This window comes from Protopterus annectens, chromosome 8.part0 (assembly GCF_019279795.1).
Source record: "Protopterus annectens isolate FY-2018-M chromosome 8.part0, PAN1.0, whole genome shotgun sequence".
Classification (NCBI taxonomy): Eukaryota; Metazoa; Chordata; order Ceratodontiformes; family Protopteridae; genus Protopterus; species Protopterus annectens.
The window spans coordinates 1,345,572,095-1,345,590,381 of record NC_056741.1 but is presented as its reverse complement, the minus strand read 5'-3'; the positions used below and the strand labels follow the sequence as shown (position 1 = coordinate 1,345,590,381).

Below are 18,287 nucleotides of genomic sequence, written 5' to 3'. Positions count from 1 at the left end.
TCAATAAGCGACAACTAGAAAGAACCCAGGGGATCCCAACTAAAAAGATAAAAGGCCTGAAAACCCTTGGCTACCAAAACAGACAGGAATCCTATTCACTATACTCTGTTGGTCTTGCAGACTCAGCCAAAGTGATTTGGACCTGCGCTCATTAACCTTTAATACAAGTATCAATGCCACAAACAAAGATACTAAGAATTTAAATCATGAACAAATAAGACACAATGGCATGACTGATTTATCTCACAATGCATAATCCATCACTGGAATAAACTATCTATTCATATTACAAGGAGTGAAACCCTCAACACCATTAAGGAGAACATTGTTAACTGAATCAGAAGACAACCTCTCCTATGGACTACCTTGGATCATCCTCTTGAAGCAGATGGTGCCATATGAGGGTGGGTGCAGAAGGCTTTAATGGTATTTGGACTGATCTGCCTTATAGATCTAACAATCCCATTTTTTAGGTGCAAAATGGGCATGTAACTTGGATATGACTTTTAAAAAAAGCAACTTTAAAGTTGTTCTTTTATGTCTGAAGAAGTCCTGTTAATATAGAACAAAAACGCAAACATTGCTTACTAAAGTGGTATGTTGCCTACATAACTTTTATACGCGTGTGTCGGTCGAGCAGCAATTTGTTCAGTTGTGGTCGAGCAGTTACAGCTCAAATCACAAGAATTTAAAATGTTTTAGTCAAACAGAAGAATTTTGAATATTTATTAGTCAGGCAGGTGGAACCAGATTTGAGTGTGTGCGCTACTGCTACTGGGTTATGGTTTGACTACGGAATAGCTACAGTGTGCGTGCGCTTTAGAGTACGTGAGTGGTTTTGTCAATCAGGGATTTGAGGGTGTGATGATGCATGTTTCTTAAAGTATGCACGCACACAAGTGTTTTGGGTTAGGGCTAGAGTGGGGGATAGATTAAGACGTAGATAAAGTGTGTATTGCATACTTATGATAAGTGTGTACATCTGAGTGTGGTGTGGTACTGTTAGCAAAAAGGGTTTCCATAAGGTAATGTACAGAATTAGCGTCATCACCTGTCCTTACCCCAACCCTAAACATACCTAATGAAAAACCCTTACACAAACATCATCACTATTAAGACAAATTTGGTCTGAAGTAAACAATAGCATTAAAAAAAAATTAAAGAAAGCTAGCTCCCTTCTTCGATCTTTTGGGTTTTTGAGTTTTTGTTGTTTGGGTTAGTTTACAATGTGCCAGCATAAACTCAATGTGTGTTGATGCCTATGCACTTTAGTAGAGTCATGTTACACATGCATCCAAACATGCAACACACACTCAGGTATGCTGTTTCACTTAAGTCACTGATAAAAAAAAATTCCAGTTTTAAAATCATATTTACAATAAATACAATGTCAGAAAAAGGAAAAGTACAGTTAAGTACACTTAGCATAAATGTAGATGTTTTAGTGTATTTACTGTTGCAGTCATCACATTTGGGTTATCTGCTTGCAGTAGCCATCAGTCGGCCTGATTATCAATGTCTTGGGTCCTGCGTCAGTTGCTGTCTCATCTTCCATGACGTCAGGTAGTCAGGGGGTATAAAGCATGCAACCGACGCCATTACATCAGTTTTTCTTGCCCCAGATATGTCAGGTGCCCCCTAAATGGGAAGCAATTAAATATTTAAATATATAAATATATATATATATATATATATATATATATATATATATATATATATATATATATATATATATATATATATATACACACACACACACACACACACACACACACACACACAAGGTTATACCTCCAACAAAAAAGACAAATGCACCAAAAAGCTTTTAAGCATGGTGAAGGAGAAAAGAGGTATAGCCAAAAGAAGTCAGGGGGTTGGAGGGAGGGTAACCAGGACTGCAACAGTGAATACACTTGAACATCTACATTTATAGTAAGTGTACACAAATGTACTATGTTCTTCGTGTTCCACTGTTGCAGTCATCACATCTGGGTAGATTCCCAAAGCTAAGGATGGGAGGAGGACTTTAGATAGCATTACGACCAGCTATAAGGCCCTGCAAGACTGCAGTGGCAAAGACAGCTCTTGACTGGCAAACAGTAATGCTTGGTGAAAGTATGTACAGAACTCCAGGTAGCAGCCTCTAGGATGTCCCTGGTAGGGACACCTCTGAGGAAGGCTGTAGAGGTGGATGCAGCCCTGGTTGAGTGGGGTCTAATCCCCTGTGGGATAGGTTTTCCATGGTGTTTAAGCAGAAATGAATGCAATGGCCTATCCATTTAGAAATGGTTTGCTTTGAAATAGCCTTCCCCTCTGCCCCTGCAGCAAATGTCACCAGCAGATGTTAAGATTTCCTTTGAGGTTTAGTCCCGTCGAAGTAAAATCTAAGTTGTCTGTGTACATAGGACTGCAGTATCCATTTCCCCTTTGTTCTGTGGATTAGAAAAGAAGGCTGGCAAATGAATGGGCTGATTAAGAGCCACAATAGATACTACTTTCGGCATGAAGGAGGGATTGGTCCTGAGGGACACCCTGTCCGTATGAAAGATGATGAAAGGCTCCACTGACATAAGGGCCTGTAGTTCTGACACCCTTCTTGGTGAAGTGATTGCTAAAAGGAAGGCTCCTTTCCAAGAAAGGAATTTTAACTCTGCACTTGCAGCTGGCTCAAAAGGAGGAAGAGTGAATTTTTCCAATACAAATTTAAGGTCCCAGGCTGGAGTTGGGGCTCTCCTGGGTGGTCTTAAGTTTCTGGCCCCTCTGAGGAACTGCTTGAGCAGTGGATGAGAAAAGAGGGTGGATCTGTGCTGTAATGAGCTGAAATGGCTGAGGCATGAATTTTGATGGAGGAAAAAGAAAAGGCACTTGTGAAGCATCTCAGCTAAATATTGAAGAATCTGAGGTAAATTGGGCGTAGCCGTGTCCATCCCGTGAGTTTGGTTCCAGGCACAGAATCTTTTCCATTTTTCAGCATAAGATTTTCTAGTACTAGGCCATCTTGCCTCCAAAATGACATCCAACACTTGTTTACTGAGGAATGGAAACAGAGAGATTAGGTAATTAGCCAGGCTGCCAGGTTCAGGGTTTGAAGCTGAGGGTGCTGAATCTGGCTCTCCTGCTGTGACACCAGGGTAGGGATCTGAGGCAGGTGCCACGGAGCCAGCAGTGACACACTGCGCAAGATGGGGTACCAGTGTTGGCGTGGCCAATCTGGTGCAATCAGTATTTGTCCTGTTTGATCTTTAGTAATACTTTGGAGAGGAGAGGCAGAAGAGGAAAGGCATAAACTGATGGATTTTTCCAGCTGTAGGACAGAGTATCCACTGCAGAATTTGTCCAATTGGCAGTTCTGGGAGGAGGCAAACAGGTCTATATCTGGGCTCCCCCATTTGTTTATCAACATGTTGAAAGTCTTTGGTTCCAATTTCCACTCGTTTGGGTCCATTAGATTTCTGCTTAGTTCATCTGCCAATGTATTTAGTTTTCCTGGCAGGAATTGAGCCTGTAGATGCACTTGGTAGCTCAAGGCGGTCTTCCACAGAGCCATGGTTAGTCTGCAGAGGGGGTATGAATGGGTGCCCCCCCCCCCACTGCTTGTTTATGTACCACATAACAGTGGTGTTTGTCTCTCTTTACCATTAACTGTCCTTGAAGGCTGTCAGAGCATTCTGTACAGGTAGCATTTCTTTTTGATTGATATGCAGATGCATCTGACTTGGGTTCCATTTGTCCTGAATGCACTTCCCTGCTAGGTGAACTCCCCCCCCCCCCATGCAGAGTCTGATACGCCTGTTGTTAGGGTTTGGGTGGCAGGGGGTAGAGTGAATGGAAGACCTTTGTTTTGGTGGCAGGTCTCTGCCCATCAAAGGAACTCTAACTGTAGGCAAGGAATGATAGGAACCATTACTTCTAGATCCTGAGAATGTTGACACCATAGGCTTTTTAGATACCATTGTAGTTTCCTCATATGCAGTTTTGCATATGGAATTAGTAGAATGATGGAGGTCATGAAACTCGGTCCTTGCAGTAATTGCCTTGCAGATAGCAGGGTTTTTTGTGGCCATTAGTTTGAAGTAAGTTGTCAAATGAATTTGTTTCTCTGACGTGAGGAAAGCCATCTGGGAAGGTGTGTTCAAGCTTGCTCCCAGGAATATAATTTGCTGACAGGGTACAAGATGTAATTTCTTTTTGTTTATGGTGTACCCCAGACAAGTTAGCACCTTTTGTACAAATGACAGATGACTCAAAAGTATGTCCTGGCTTTCTGCCTGAATTAGACAATCGTCCAGGTACGGGTATATTTGAATATTTCTTTGGCTGCAAAATGCAATGATTGGAGCTAGACACTTTGTGAATACCCTGGGTGCAGTATATAAGCCAAAGGGCAGTGCAGAGAACTGACGGTGCATGCAGCCTGCTTTGAAGAGTATGTATTTTCTGCAAGATTCCCTGACTGGGATGTGCAGGTAGGCTTCCTTTAAATCCAGTGTTGCCAACCAGGCATCTTTGCCTATCATGGGAAGCAACTGGTGAAGAGTTAGCATCTTGAATTCTGGAATCACCAAAAAGGTGTTTAGGATAGAAAGGTCTAGGATAGGACGCTATGAGTTGTCTTTTCTAGGTACCAAGAAAAGTCTGGAGTAGAAACTTTGTCCCTTTTCCTCTTCTGGTACAGTCTGAATAGCCTTTAATCTTGAGAGTACTTGCTTTTGAGCCTCTGCCCACTGATTTGGGGGTAGATCTGGCCAACCGTTTGGGGTTGGTAACATGTGGAAGTGAAATCTGTATCCTTGGGAAACTAGATTTAAAACCCATTTGTCCTGGGTAATGAGTTCCCATGTTTTTGCTTGCAGAGCAATCTTTCCCCCTAAAGGAGCAGTCAGTTAAGAAGTTCTTGGAAGTTTTAAAGTTAAGTCATTGAGACAGCTTACCATAGGGGGAGTCTTACTACTCCCTGATTTGGAAGTGGGAAGTGGGAAAGTGCTTAGCCCTGTGCGTACTCTGGGACTGAAGCCTGGGTGTTCTGCTGCTTCTGGGTTTGAACTGAGAAGGCCTGGAAGAGGCAGGAAAGGACCAATGTTTGAGGGCCAATGCCTACTAAATCTTGGAGGCTGCACTTCTAAGAAATCTTTAACAGTTTGCATAGATAGAACTTTTTCCTCCATCTTTTTAAGAACTTCTGCTTTGTTGCCAAACAGGCAGTCCTGATTTAAGGGAGCATCCAGCAATTTATTTTTAACATGATCTGGCAAAGATTGCTCCTTAAGCCAAGCATGCCTTCTAAATACAGACCCGGTGACAGCAGCCCTGCAAGATGCCTCTAGTGAATCGAAACCACATTGCAAAGTATGTTTTCCAACATGTTCAGCAGAATGCATTAAATTCTGTAAATCCTTATTTTCAGCACAATCAGGAATCAACATAATTTTGTTTACACAATCCAATAATGTGCTGCTGATACTTTAACATATGAAGCTGGCAATTTAAGGCCCTGATGGTCAAGGCTGAGGAGGTGTATACCTTCTTACAGCATCTATCCAAGCCCTGGAATCTCTATCCGAGGGGGTAGGATTTTTGGCATTAGTAGCCTTAATGCCCTTGGGTCCCTGTGAAATGGTCTCAGGATCCGCAGTAGGATTCTTAAAAAGGAACTTGTGAGAATCAGGAACCCTGTAATATCTATCAGGTTTTCTGGGAGCAGGAGGTAGAGAGTCAGGGGCCAAGCTAGATTCCAAAAAGGCATCGTCAACAATGTCCAGCACAGGAGGGATAGGTAAAGGCCTGTGTTGGGGCAGGAGTAAGAAATCTCTAAGCCTCTTTTTAGAATCAGAGTAATCCTGGCTTTCCCAGTGTAAATGCTCCCTAAGAGTATGCAAGGTTTCACCAAAAGAAAAAATCCTCTGGGGGAGAAGCAGAGGGAATAGAGTCCTCTGCATCAGAATCCTCATAGGTAGACAAGGGTAAATCCTGGTCATCAGAGGAGACAGAAATTTCAGAATCCTGGTTAGAAGTATCATAAGCAAATTCAGTTCTAGGTCTCAGAGGGGGAAGGTTGGCTTCCCCTGATTAAAGTAATAAGGTCTTCAGCCATTCTTACCATTTGCTTTTTAGGCATAGAGGCCTGACCATGCGGTCTGAGCGTTGGTTTCCTAGGCATGGTTCGAGTTTTAGGTCTTGAAGAAGAAGCCGGTGCCTGCACAGCGGCTGCGGACTCATCCAAGGTACAGACATCCACAGGTTCCACAGTTGAAGCATCTCGCGGCATACTGGACTACGAATGGGTCTCAGCAGAGGCCTGCAAATCTGAATTAGCGGGTATCAGGGGCTGCAAAAGTGCCTCACTGAGTACCGGTGAACTGGCGACTAGCTTAAGAGAAGCACAGTCGACAGCTTTGGACATAGGCGGCCTGTTTCTGCCTTTATCTTTGAGTTTTTTCAGAATGTCGGTAGTCAGGTGGCTTACCGAAAACATATCTGGATAATTGAACGGAGTACCAAAATATTTAAAAGCGAAAATATACCAACGAAGAATAGTTTGTGGATTAACTAAGGCACAAAACGGACAGCGAGGTACATCGTGGTCTGGGCCTAGGCAAGGAATACAGTACAAATGAAAATCTTTATGAGGTATTTGCTTTCCACAAGATATAAAGTTATTAACATTTACTGACATCGGTTTGGAGCAAGAAAAAGTTTCCCCAACGGGGTACTTAGCTTTACGGGGTACTTCGCTTTAGTTGGACTTAGGTTCTGAAACTCAAAAATGAAAATTTCAGGAGTCGGCCGACCGGCACTTACGAACTGCTTCTGCTTGGGGCATCGCATGGCAAGAAAGACTGATGTAATGGCGTTGGCTGCATGCTTTATACCCCTGACTACATGACATCATGGAAGATGAGAAAGCAAGCAACGCAGGACCCAATACTTTGATAATCAAGCCGACTGAGAGCTACTGCAAGCAGATAACCCAAATGTGATGACTGCAACAGTGAAACACTAAGAACATCTGCAGCCGAGGCTGTAGTTAAATCAAATTCATTTCTCAGGTTCCTGTGAAGCAGGCTTTTAATGGTTCAGATCAAGAGAAATATTTCTTTGAATATGGACTTAGTACTCTCTTACACACAGTGGTGTAGCACAGCAGTTGGCAAAATAAAAGTACAGTTGTGTACACTTACCATAAATGTAGATGTTAGAGTGTATTCACTGTTGCAGTCATCACCTGTGGATATCCCTGCTGGGTAGCCCTTGGCTGGCCCAAATACCAGAGTAAAGAATTTCCCTCCTGTGTCAGCTGCAGTTCACCCAAGACTGACGTCAAGTTGTCAGTGCTATAAAGAGAGGCAGCTGACGCCATTACATCAGTTTTTCTTGCCGTGGAGCCTGAAGCAGAAGCAGTTTGCAAGTGCGTCAGTCGCCCATTGCCAGAGTGAGGGAGATTACTACTAAAAGCTAAGTGCCCCGTTGCAGATCCTCTTTCTTGCACTTATCCTATGTCCGAAAAAGTAAATAACTGTCTTCGTTGTGGAAAACAAATACCACACCGAGACTTTCATAACTGGTGTGCAACTTGTCAAGGCCCAGACCAGGATGCCCCCGGGTTGTTGGTTCTGTACTTTAACAGTAGGACCATCCGTAGAAGAGTTGATTTTGTAGCTTGGCATTTCAGGGAGTTTAGCTACTCACATGAAATGGCGTCAGGTCAATCGACTGTCAAAATTTCCAAAAACAGAAAAGATACGGAGAATGACAGACCTCAGAAGGTTAGGCCCACAGACTATACAAATCAGAAGTCAGCCAGCCTTCCTTCCACTACTTCAGCAGAACTCAGTGAGGTGCATTTGCAACCCCTAAGGACAGCTGTAGAGCCATTGCAGGCCTCTACCAAGATCCTTCTGGAGTCTGGTAGGCCGCCAGATAAGGCTCCTTAAACCGTTTTGACAGTCGCCAGCACCTCGGTTGGGTCCGGAGCCGCTTGCAGGCACTGGCTTCCGAGGAGGCTTTATGGGTGACTGACACCAGGCCTAGACAGACGACCATGCCACCAGCAAAAAACACTAGACCCATCGTATCTCTGAGGCCTAAGAGCAAGGCCACTACTAGAAGAGCCCCTTCTTCGGTGCCCAGTCACCAGTTTCCTCCCACCCAACTTGCCCGGTATCAACAGTTACTCAGAATGGCTGAAAATGTAATTACCTTCATCAGGGGTAACCAGTCTACTCCACCCAAAAGAAAAAGGAATCATTCACCTGAAGTGCTTTCAGAGTCACAGTCTGAGTACTCTGAACTTCTAGACTCAGCCCCTGACCGCCTTTGAGGATTCAGATGCTGTGGAATCCATTCCTTCAGCACCCCCCCCCCAGGACCTTTCCTTCAGGGAAATCTTAAATTCACTCAGGAAGCATTTGTGATTGTGCGTGCATACATACATACTAGGTATGTATTGCACACATATACATATATATTTGTTCATAGGTAGGTACTAGGCTATCTGCCCAAAGGCATTTATAAGCCTAGCCAGAATGTGTTGGATTTCGCCACCCCCTTAGATTAGTTCCCTGTGCCTCTGTCCAGTAGAGCCACTGAAGTGATCCCCGGGATACACTTTCTGTTTCCCATCCACTCGTCAAGGCTTCTCTTACACGTCCTATTTACTGTTGTGGTGAGGTTTAGATCCCTAGAGCGTGTGGCTCGAGGGGATAAGGTTTTCTTTAGGTGGAGCAAGTCCATCAATTCTGGGTTGGACATGGCCTTGTATGTCAGGCAGAGATCACCTCTGAGCAGGCGGTATGCAACCAAGTACAGCTGGAGTTTCTTTAGTGGAGCTGCATAGGGCATCTGTTTGAGGCCAGTGATATTCTTGGTGAGGTACTTCTGTGGTCTTTCCAGCTGCTGCAGGTGTCTTGTAAGGTACATCCCAAATGGGGCATTGTACTCTATGATGGGTTTGATGAGTAGAGGGGCACAATGACCTCTTTTGATATGGATGCAAACCCTTTTGTGATTAGGTGGGCCACATAGAAGGATTTTCTAACTACTCTGGCAATGTGATTATCAAAGGAGAGATTACTATCTACTTGGGTCCCCAGATCCCTTATTACGTTTTCCATATTTAGGGGACTACCACCTATGTGGTAGTTTGTGGGTACTTTATTTCCAAAGGGAATAACTATGCACTTTTTGGCATTTAGCTTGAGGCCATGATTTTGACACCAGGTATCCGTCTCAGTGAGACCCGTTCGGAGGATGTCTGTGTCAGCCAGTGAGTCAATTATAGTCCCTAGTTTGCAGTCGTCTGCAAACTTGGTCAGCTTTAGTCCTCCTGTGCTTGTCTGTACCTCTGAGAAGTATATGCCGAACAGGAGGGGTCCTAGGACTGAGCCCAGGGGAACGTCACTTGTAACTGGTTTAGAGTCAGACTTCGCTCCCGCAACTCTCACCATGTGGGTTCTGTCCATGAGCCAACTGGCAACCCATCTTGTGACACAGGGGTTTATGTTCAGGCTTGTGAGCTTGTCTATAATACCAGAATGGGAAATGGTGTCGAAGGTCTTTGTGAGGTCTAGGTAGGCTGTGTGTACCACCTTTCTCTCGTCTATAGCCTTGGTAACTGTCTCAAAGAAGTCCACCAGGTTTAGGAGGCATGATCTGCCCTTAACAAAGCTGAACTGGGTAGGGTCCAGTGTTTGGAGGTTCCCAATGTCTCTGTTAATGAGTTCCATGATGATGCGTTCCATAGCCTTGCAGACCAAGCTAGTCAGGCTTATAGGACGATAGTTCCTGGGGTCTGTTGTGGCTCCACCTTTGTGGAGAGGAATAACCATTGCTGTGCACCACTCTATGGCTACGTAGCCTGTGGAGAGGCTGAGTTTGAACAGTGTGTTTAGGTGAGGGGTTAGTTCATCTTTGAGCTCATGTAGGATGCAGCCTGGGACACCGTCCGGTCCCACTGATGCTGTGTTTTTGGCTTTGGAGAGGGCTATTTTAACCTGAGTGTCTGTGATTTCAGGGGCTCTACATTCTTCTGGTACGGTTATGGGCCCTTTTGGGGGTGAGAGGGGGGTGAAGTTTGCACTGAACCTGTCTACCAGGATGTTGGCAATATCAGTTGGTTCAGTGTATTTTGTACCATTCTGCACTAACTCCGAGCAAATCTGAGCATTGCCACTTAGATTCCTGACATAGCTAAAGAATGCCTTGTGGTTATCTTTGGAGTCCTTGGCAAGTTTTCTTTCAAAGCTCACTATGGATGATTTTATAAGGGATCGTAGTTTCTTGCGGATACTGATCAGGGATGTCTTCCCTTCTTGGGATTTTACTCTTTTCTGTACTAGTTTCCTCCTTCCATTGTATAGCTTGTTTATGGCAAGGGTCCACCAGACTGGTTTCCTTTTCTTGCAGGAGTGAGTCTTGGTTTTGCTTGGAATAGCACAATCCATGCATTCTTGTAGGTGCCCGTAGAATGCATTAGTACAGGATTTTGCAGCTTGGACAGCGTTATCCTTTAGCATGGGGGCTTTGAAACTTTCCACCACAGTCTTAAGTAATGTGAAGTTTGCTTTTAAAAGGTTTTTCACTGTGGTTTCCTTGTCCGGGGGTGGGGGCGGAATATGGATATCCAAAGTGATTTGTTTATGGTCAGATCTAACCGGCGAGAAGTTGACCTCTGGTGTGGAACACCGGTCGCCCATGTTGGTGATGACCAGGTCCAATATGTTGTCACCTCTGGTGGGAGTGTTGACCAGTTGTTCCAGGACATTTGAGTTTCTAAATTCTAGGAAATGTTGGGCAAGGGAGTTAGTACTTGAGTAGTTCTCCCAGTAAATGTTTGGGTAGTTAAAATCACCCAATATTAGGGTGTTTGGTAGGACCTTTATGTTACCCAGTGTTTCCAGAAATGCAGAATGGGGATCCTGGGACATGGTGGGTGATCTGTAGCGAGCTTCAATTTGAATTTCAGTTTTGCCCATTGTTAGTTGCACGTGGATAATCTCTGAAGCATCGTGCTGTGCCACTAACCTGGTGGTGTGGGTATCCTTGATGAATATGGATACTCCCCCGCCTTTTGTATTTCAGTCCGGGTTCTGTGGCCGAAATGTATGGTATGAGTTGTAGCCTGGTAGCGCTGGGGTGCTCTCTGGAGCCTTAAACCAGGTTTCTGTTACTGCACATATATCTATTTAATCCATACTGAGGAGTGCCTCGAGTGCATGCATTTTGAGGTTTAGACTTCTGGCACTGAGTAGTATTACCCTCAGATTTTTGTTACTTGTGCTATTTACGGCAGTGGGTTTGTCTTTTGAGCCTTGCCTAAAAAAGGCACTATGGGGGTGGCAACAGCCTTGGCCAGTATTCGAAAGCCTAAAGGTGACAGGTGCAAGCCGTCTCTAGCGAAGCAACATGGCTTGTCGAGCATGTCACCCAGGCAGACAGACACTGGATCCCCTTTGAATGACACCAGAAACTTAGCCAATTGTTGAAATTGATAATTTTTTCTTTATACTGTATCATTCTTGGTGAGGGCAGGATGCTACTCAGGGTCAGGCTCATACCGGCCTGGGCTACAATTTCTGAGAGCTCTTCCATGTCTCTTTTCATGTAGTCCAGGGAGATACGGCTCAGGTCATTCACACCAACATGGACAATGACAGTCTCGTATGTGTACTTGTTCTGGAGTGACCTGAGTGCTTGTGTTATATGGCGGATCATAGCAACAGACAGGCAGCTAACAGTAACCTTCTCCTTATTCAGCCTAGTGAGTGGGACGTCAGTGTGCCTGACTATAGAGTCACCTATTACTAGTATGTTGGGTATGTTACTTTGCCTTGAGGACTGTGATTGTGGGGCACACTGGTTTTGTGAAGTATGTGTTTCATGGTTTGTGTTGGGGGGTGGAGGTTGCGTGCATGTCTGCTTTGGACAGCTCTGTTGCTTTTGCAGATTTTTATTTAGAGCATCCAAGTATGTTTTCGTGTATTTACGTGTGTTTTTTGCCAGGGCTGATTTAATGGGTCTATGTGAGACTGGTAATGTGATGCTAGTATTTCCCTTCTCCTCTTGACTGTCTGATCCAATCTTGGGTTGAGAGAGCTTGGCCTCCAGTTTGGCTGTATAATTGCATCTCTCCATTGTATTAGTGTTTGGTGGAAGGAGGAGGGGGTTGTCTGTGTACATGAGGCAGTTGTAACATTGCCTCAAAATGCCCGGATTCACCAGTTGGACTGGAGAGTACACCTGAAACTGCCCTTTGGACATGCCTGGATAGGTACAGTAAACTGTTTTACTGAATGGCTGGTAAGGTTGAATAGAGAGCCTTGTCCTTCTGTAGTGCTTGGGTTTATAAGTGCTTGCTATGAATTTTGAGCAAGTGCCGGGCTGAGAAATGAATGGCTTGAGTGCTTACGTTGAAAGTTTGTCTAGTTCCAAGGGAAAAATTGAAGAGGAGACCTTGTGGAGCCGGGAATAGTTATACCCTAGCTAGCCGGCACTGCCCGGCGCACAAAAACAGCCAACTGCGGTTTTTATAGCAGGGAAATGAAAGAGAGAGAAATTAGCCCAAAATGGCTAATAAACTAACACTCCTCCAGGGACAGATAGGCTGCTCAAAGCTCACAGGTGAGCAAAGAAACTTCCTTCTAGCCAAGTAAGGTATGGGCAAACGCAGAGATTTGTAACACAGCCCTGAATTCAGCACTAACCTGAAAACTGGACTATACTAGCTTAGAAAGGTGGGAAACAAGCATATATTTTTTTTTTTCCGGAAAATAAAGCAGATACAATCAAAAAACACTTTAAATGCACATAAAAAGTTGCTTATTGTTATATATCTCAGTTCAGAGTTGTAGGCAATGCCCCTAGTAATAAAGTAGGAAGAATCACAAATACAGTAAAAGCAGATGAATAAAGTGCAATTTTTTCACACACACACACACACACACATATATATATATATATATATATATATATATATATATATATAAATAAAACAACAGAAAATGAAGAATCTGATTTAAACAAGTTACCCAATTAACCAGAAAAAAACTGAAAACTGAGCCCTGTTCCAGCAGTCTTCAATCAGACAAGTTCTAACTGCACACTCCCGCTACTAGGGTACAGGGGAACCTTCTCAAAAAAAAGATGGCCTGGATCAGTACTCAAGTTATACAAACAAAGCTAGATTCAGCAGGCCTGAATCTGGTCCTATGCTACAGCAACAAGGCGTACCAACTTCAGAAAGAAACAGTTCGAATAAGCAGGCACAATAAGCCTGTGACCAGAAATTCCCAGCTCAGAAGGGCAGAATCCAGCCTCTCCTCCCACAAGAGTGCAGACCACAAACCTTCTTAATGTAGAATAACTGGCCTGAAGCCCAATTGCTTAAACCAAAACTAATACATTTTTAGAATAGCAGACACTGAGCTTTCAATCAGCAATTTCCAGCTTAGAAGGATGTAAGCTACCTGTCCTGCCACAACAGTGCAGACCACAAACCTTCTTAACGTAAAACAACCTGTATGAAGCCCAAGTGCTTAAACCAAAAGACTTAGAACAGTTACAATTTAATCAGGCTACTACCAAGCAGCAATAAGTGCAGCAGAATAAATAAAAATGAGTACTTTTAAGAAGAGGCAAAAGCAAAATAAAGTAGGAGGAAACACAATATAGTATAAATAAATATACATTTGCGTGCCTGTATATGTATCTGTGTGTGTGTGTGTGTGTGTGTGTGTGTGTGTGTGTGTGTGTGTGTGTGTAAAATGTGTGTGCATACATGGTATGTTATGTATGTGTGTGTAAAATGTGTGTGTGCATACATATAGAACACATGGTTGTTTACCATCACAGTCTTGAAAACCACAAACCTTCGATTATATACCACAACAGTACTAAATACTGAATCCCCCTAACAAAATGAACGCAGGAAGAAGTGCAAATATGGGTTCTGAAGGGATATTAACCCAAGAACAAGTGCCAACGTGGATCCTGCAGAGGGGCATGTTTGGGAGTTCGATACTGTGGTCCTTCAGCATCTTGGTCTTAAAATATTACGGTCTTGGGATTTTAATTTTCAAGACTGTGTGGTTAAAAATTATGACAGCAAATCAAAAACCATACAGGTGTATCTATTTATGATAAACATACATATATTTGTGTGTATACACACTTCTACATTCGCACACACACACAAACGTGTGTGTGTTAACAGAAACAGCATCAGTGAATGTCATCATATGTTCAGTTCATCCAGACCTCTGAAAATGTTTTCAAGTAATCCACTGTGTAATTTATCAATATATGCAATTATCAAAGATGTATCAAACATGTCGAGTACTGTATGGTGTACATGTGCTACTACAGTGACTGGAAGTACTGTATGGTGTGAGCTAGTATAGTGAATAGCAAGAGCTGTGGTTCACACACATGTAGGGTTACATTGTTGGCTGCAATCATTGCCAGTGCTTTTTTCAGACACCTTGGCAGTAATGACTCTCTATTAGTGGACCAATGAAGTTTCCCTGCTGTACTGTGACTGTAAAAAGGAGTGTGTGCAAACCTCAACTTGTGTATTACCAATGCGAGTTCCAATTTTTAGGAAGTAAAGCTGCATTTTTGCAACCCCTCCCCTCATGCAACTATCAGGTACCACCACAGCTCCTCTTCTGGCTCAATCTGGTCTACCTGACCCACCTTACCTTCCCCTCAGATGCACCCAGCACGTGTCTGGTGCTGGGGTACAGCTAGAGGACTCTGGTGCAGTACTGTACTGCTGTCATGTAGTATACCCTAACCCCCTTCCGAGCTCAGGAACCACTGCTTTCAAGAGATGCATACACACTTATACCCATGGGCAATCTCCCAACTAAGTAGTATATTACTTGCAATACTGAGCCTATCCAGCTCTTAACTCTGCTACTTTAGAGACCCTAGGCCACATCCCTCCCACAGCATAAGCAAGCTGGAGTAGGCCACCTTCTCCTATCTCCCCAGTCTGTTCCCGCCAGCACTCATGCTACTGCTAACATTCTGATTGTCTTGGCCTTGTTCCTCTGTGTTACACGGCCAGATTATGTTGTGTTTTCTGCTTTAATCATTGCTCTCTCTCACGTCTGAAGTGTACACAACCAGTGATTCACTCTTGTGGGCTTTTCACTTTGATCAAATGTATTCTGACCTTGAGATTTCTAAGTCGATGGGGAGGTGTGAACCCTCTCTCAAGTAAATGCATAGCACAGTTTGCCTAGGTAATGCATTGGGCTGGTGGTGTAGTACGTGTGACAAAATATTTAATACTCTAAATGAATTTCACAGATTTTTTTCATTACACTGCTGCTGTCTGATAATGTTTAATAAATCTGAAAAAATTGCATACACATATACACATGCACATATATGCATGTGTGCGTGTGTATACAGTATGTGTTAGTCACACAGACAAACTTGTCGCAAAAGTAATAAAAATAGAGCTTTGGCAGCAACCAGCAGATGATGAGACTGCCTTCAGCCATGTCAGGTTCTGACTTTTTTTTTTGTTAAAGAACTTTGCCAAACTAGAGACCAAGGAAAGCAGTAGTACAAGCAGTTTCAAACCAATGAGGGATTTTGAAACCATATGGATTGCTCTAGCCCTCCTAAGTGCAACCTTTGGCACACAGGGATGCAAGTAATTTTCACTGAATTAACGTTATATGCAGAGCTATAAAATCTAGTTCCTTACCTTTAGCTGACTTTTGAAGGTATGCTTTAGATGGCATCCACTGTAGATTCTGACATTTTCTCATTCTGCATTAAAAAAAGGTCAAATTAATGTTATAAAGGAGAAAATGTTACAAAGATTCCTTAAAAAGTTACCCTTGAATAAGTAATTTCCATGCAGTTCCAGACCCAGAGGGTCCAATTCTTGTAATGGCTTCACAGTGTAGTTGCCCTACTCCAGATCAGCTTTACATGCTATGCAGATGCTTGCCTTCATCCCCTCAAAGCAAATACACATCTCTATGTTACTGAATTTATGGGGAGGCGAACATGAAAGCCGATTAGATAAGTAAACAATATATCGATTGAATAAGACTGACAATGTCCCATTGTCACTTTCTGCACAAAAACAGCCATCCCTAATTTACTCACACCAGAACTTAAAACATAAAAGTAAAAAGGCAGTTGGTGGAATATACAATGAGCTAGGTAGTTGAAAGGGAAGAAAGAAAAAAATAATAATAAAGTTATGCACTCCCCATAATACGAGATTTAGGTTGTCTGTTTCCATCCTTTGTCAAAATACGGGTCTCAGGCTCAGCTTCAGTCGCATCTAAGCTGTGAATCTGGTGCTCATGCTCCTCCCCTACTCATACTCCCTTAAGTAAGGAGCGAGCTACCTAAAACTGAGTTTGCCTGTCAATAAAAGGAATTTAAAATTATAAGTGTTGACAGACAACTGAGCTAACATGAACACTGCCAGCCCGGGAAAAGACAGTGAAAGAAGCAACTTTCAGTAGCCAAGGCAAGGTCAGTTAAAACATCTTGGAATGGAAACATAAAAAGAAAACTGTGCACACAAAGTAAGGAGGGGGATGGTGGGAGGGTAGTTGAAGAAGAGAAAGATAACACAGATCTACCAATGTGGCGAGTACATATCAGATGTTTTTTTCTGTTCATTCTTCAACATATGGGACACAGTACCCAGCTATTTTTTTCACTTGTGAGGCCTTATGGAAGGCTATTCCAGAGCACATGTGAACCAAAGGAGGATCTAGACTGTACATCCAATTTCTACTCTGAAATGCAGATATGTACCTTGGATCAGGTAGCTGCAGAGCATATGTCATCAACTGGAACACTAGAAAAGAAGGCTGTAGACGAAGCCAGATATCTGGTGGAATGAGTCTTTGGAGTCAAAGGAAGTGACCATCCTCTTTCTTGATTGCGATAATATGGGCAAGTGCCAACATAGCCAGCTGGAGTTTTTTTTACAGAATATGTCCTTTCAATATCAAACTGGTTTATACAACACGCTTGGGTTATAAATGTGTTAGAAGTGTATGTCATTTATATATCAAACTGATTTGTATAGATGTCTATGCTGAAAATGTATTTGTGAGCTTTGCTTGTGTTGAAATGCATCAACAGTGCACCCTACTGAAATGAAAAGAAATGTACATATATTACTGCAACTAAATTAAATGTATATGTTTTAATAGAGGATAATGGCACATCGGAGGTTAACTAGCTAACTTACTTTAAGAAAAATAAAGGAAATGTGAATCAGCTGTTAAACCATTAAAAGGCACCCCACAGTGCTGAATAGGACCGAAGACGCTGGGTTTAGGAAACAGACTTTTGTCCATTGGCTCAGTGAAAAGGAGGCAGGCCACAGGCACTGCCAGAAACATCTGGATGTGTACTGTGGCAGTCTGTGCTAAATTCTTGTCTCAGCTTCAAACAGGAATACTGTGAGTACCTACAGTCAGGTGACCAGATGTGGTCATTCTGCCAGTCCTCTTGGAAATTATACTTTAGATATTACAAAGGGAAATCTCAGAGTGCTGAGTATTCTGCTTGGGAAGCCTGACCAGAAAGACCCTCACCCACAGCATCTTCCCTTGCGGTAGTAAGTAACTTAACTAGGGAACTGTAATTCTTTTAGATTCAGTCAGGAATATAGTGAAACTTGCAGTGTTTTTTTTCTTTATTTGTATGACCCTGTACATCAATGCTGATTTCAACATTTCTGTGATTGGAACTATGTGGTTTACTGTAAATATATGCAGTATTTTCATGCACTTTTATTATTAAATATATTTAAAACTTTTATTGTGGCTGGTCCTTGTATAAAGTACTTAACCTTTGAGTGTGTTTATATTTACTTGGTGACACTGTGTGGGCCACTCCAGAAGGCCTAGCTATCTAGGTGAACTACTACCATTTGTATTAGTATTAATATTGCATGGTATAATTGGACGCCCTTTATAAGTCCAAACAAATATCCCAAACAGCTGAAGAACTTCAGGCACACAATTAATCCAGTAACAACAAAAAGAACCAGAAGGCCACCGTTCTATACTGGTAATTTAATAAAATCAGTAGAATAAAACAAACAAAGCTTTCGAGTAAAACTCTTTCTCAGTGTATAAGCATAAAATGAATTCACTTCTTATATATTACACATGTACACATCTAAAATGTATAACTACACTACATTGTGTTTATCTTTCAAAATTGGTTTGATATTATTGCTACTATTTAACCCAGATGGGTGGTCTGCCCTAAAGTAGTTGATCCATTTATATTCA

At 42.7% G+C, this 18,287-nt stretch overlaps 1 protein-coding gene across 5 annotated transcripts in view; it reads right to left on the bottom strand.

Moving 5' to 3' along the window:
- KMT2A (lysine methyltransferase 2A) overlaps positions 1–18,287 on the bottom strand; it is a 3,231,120-nt gene that overhangs the window by 2,463,413 nt on the left and 749,420 nt on the right. For all 5 annotated transcript variants that reach the window (XM_044080894.1, XM_044080898.1, XM_044080897.1 and 2 more), the window contains exon 6: positions 15,716–15,780. In XM_044080894.1, the coding sequence (XP_043936829.1) occupies positions 15,716–15,780 (65 nt within the window). The remainder of the gene's footprint in view (positions 1–15,715; positions 15,781–18,287) is intronic.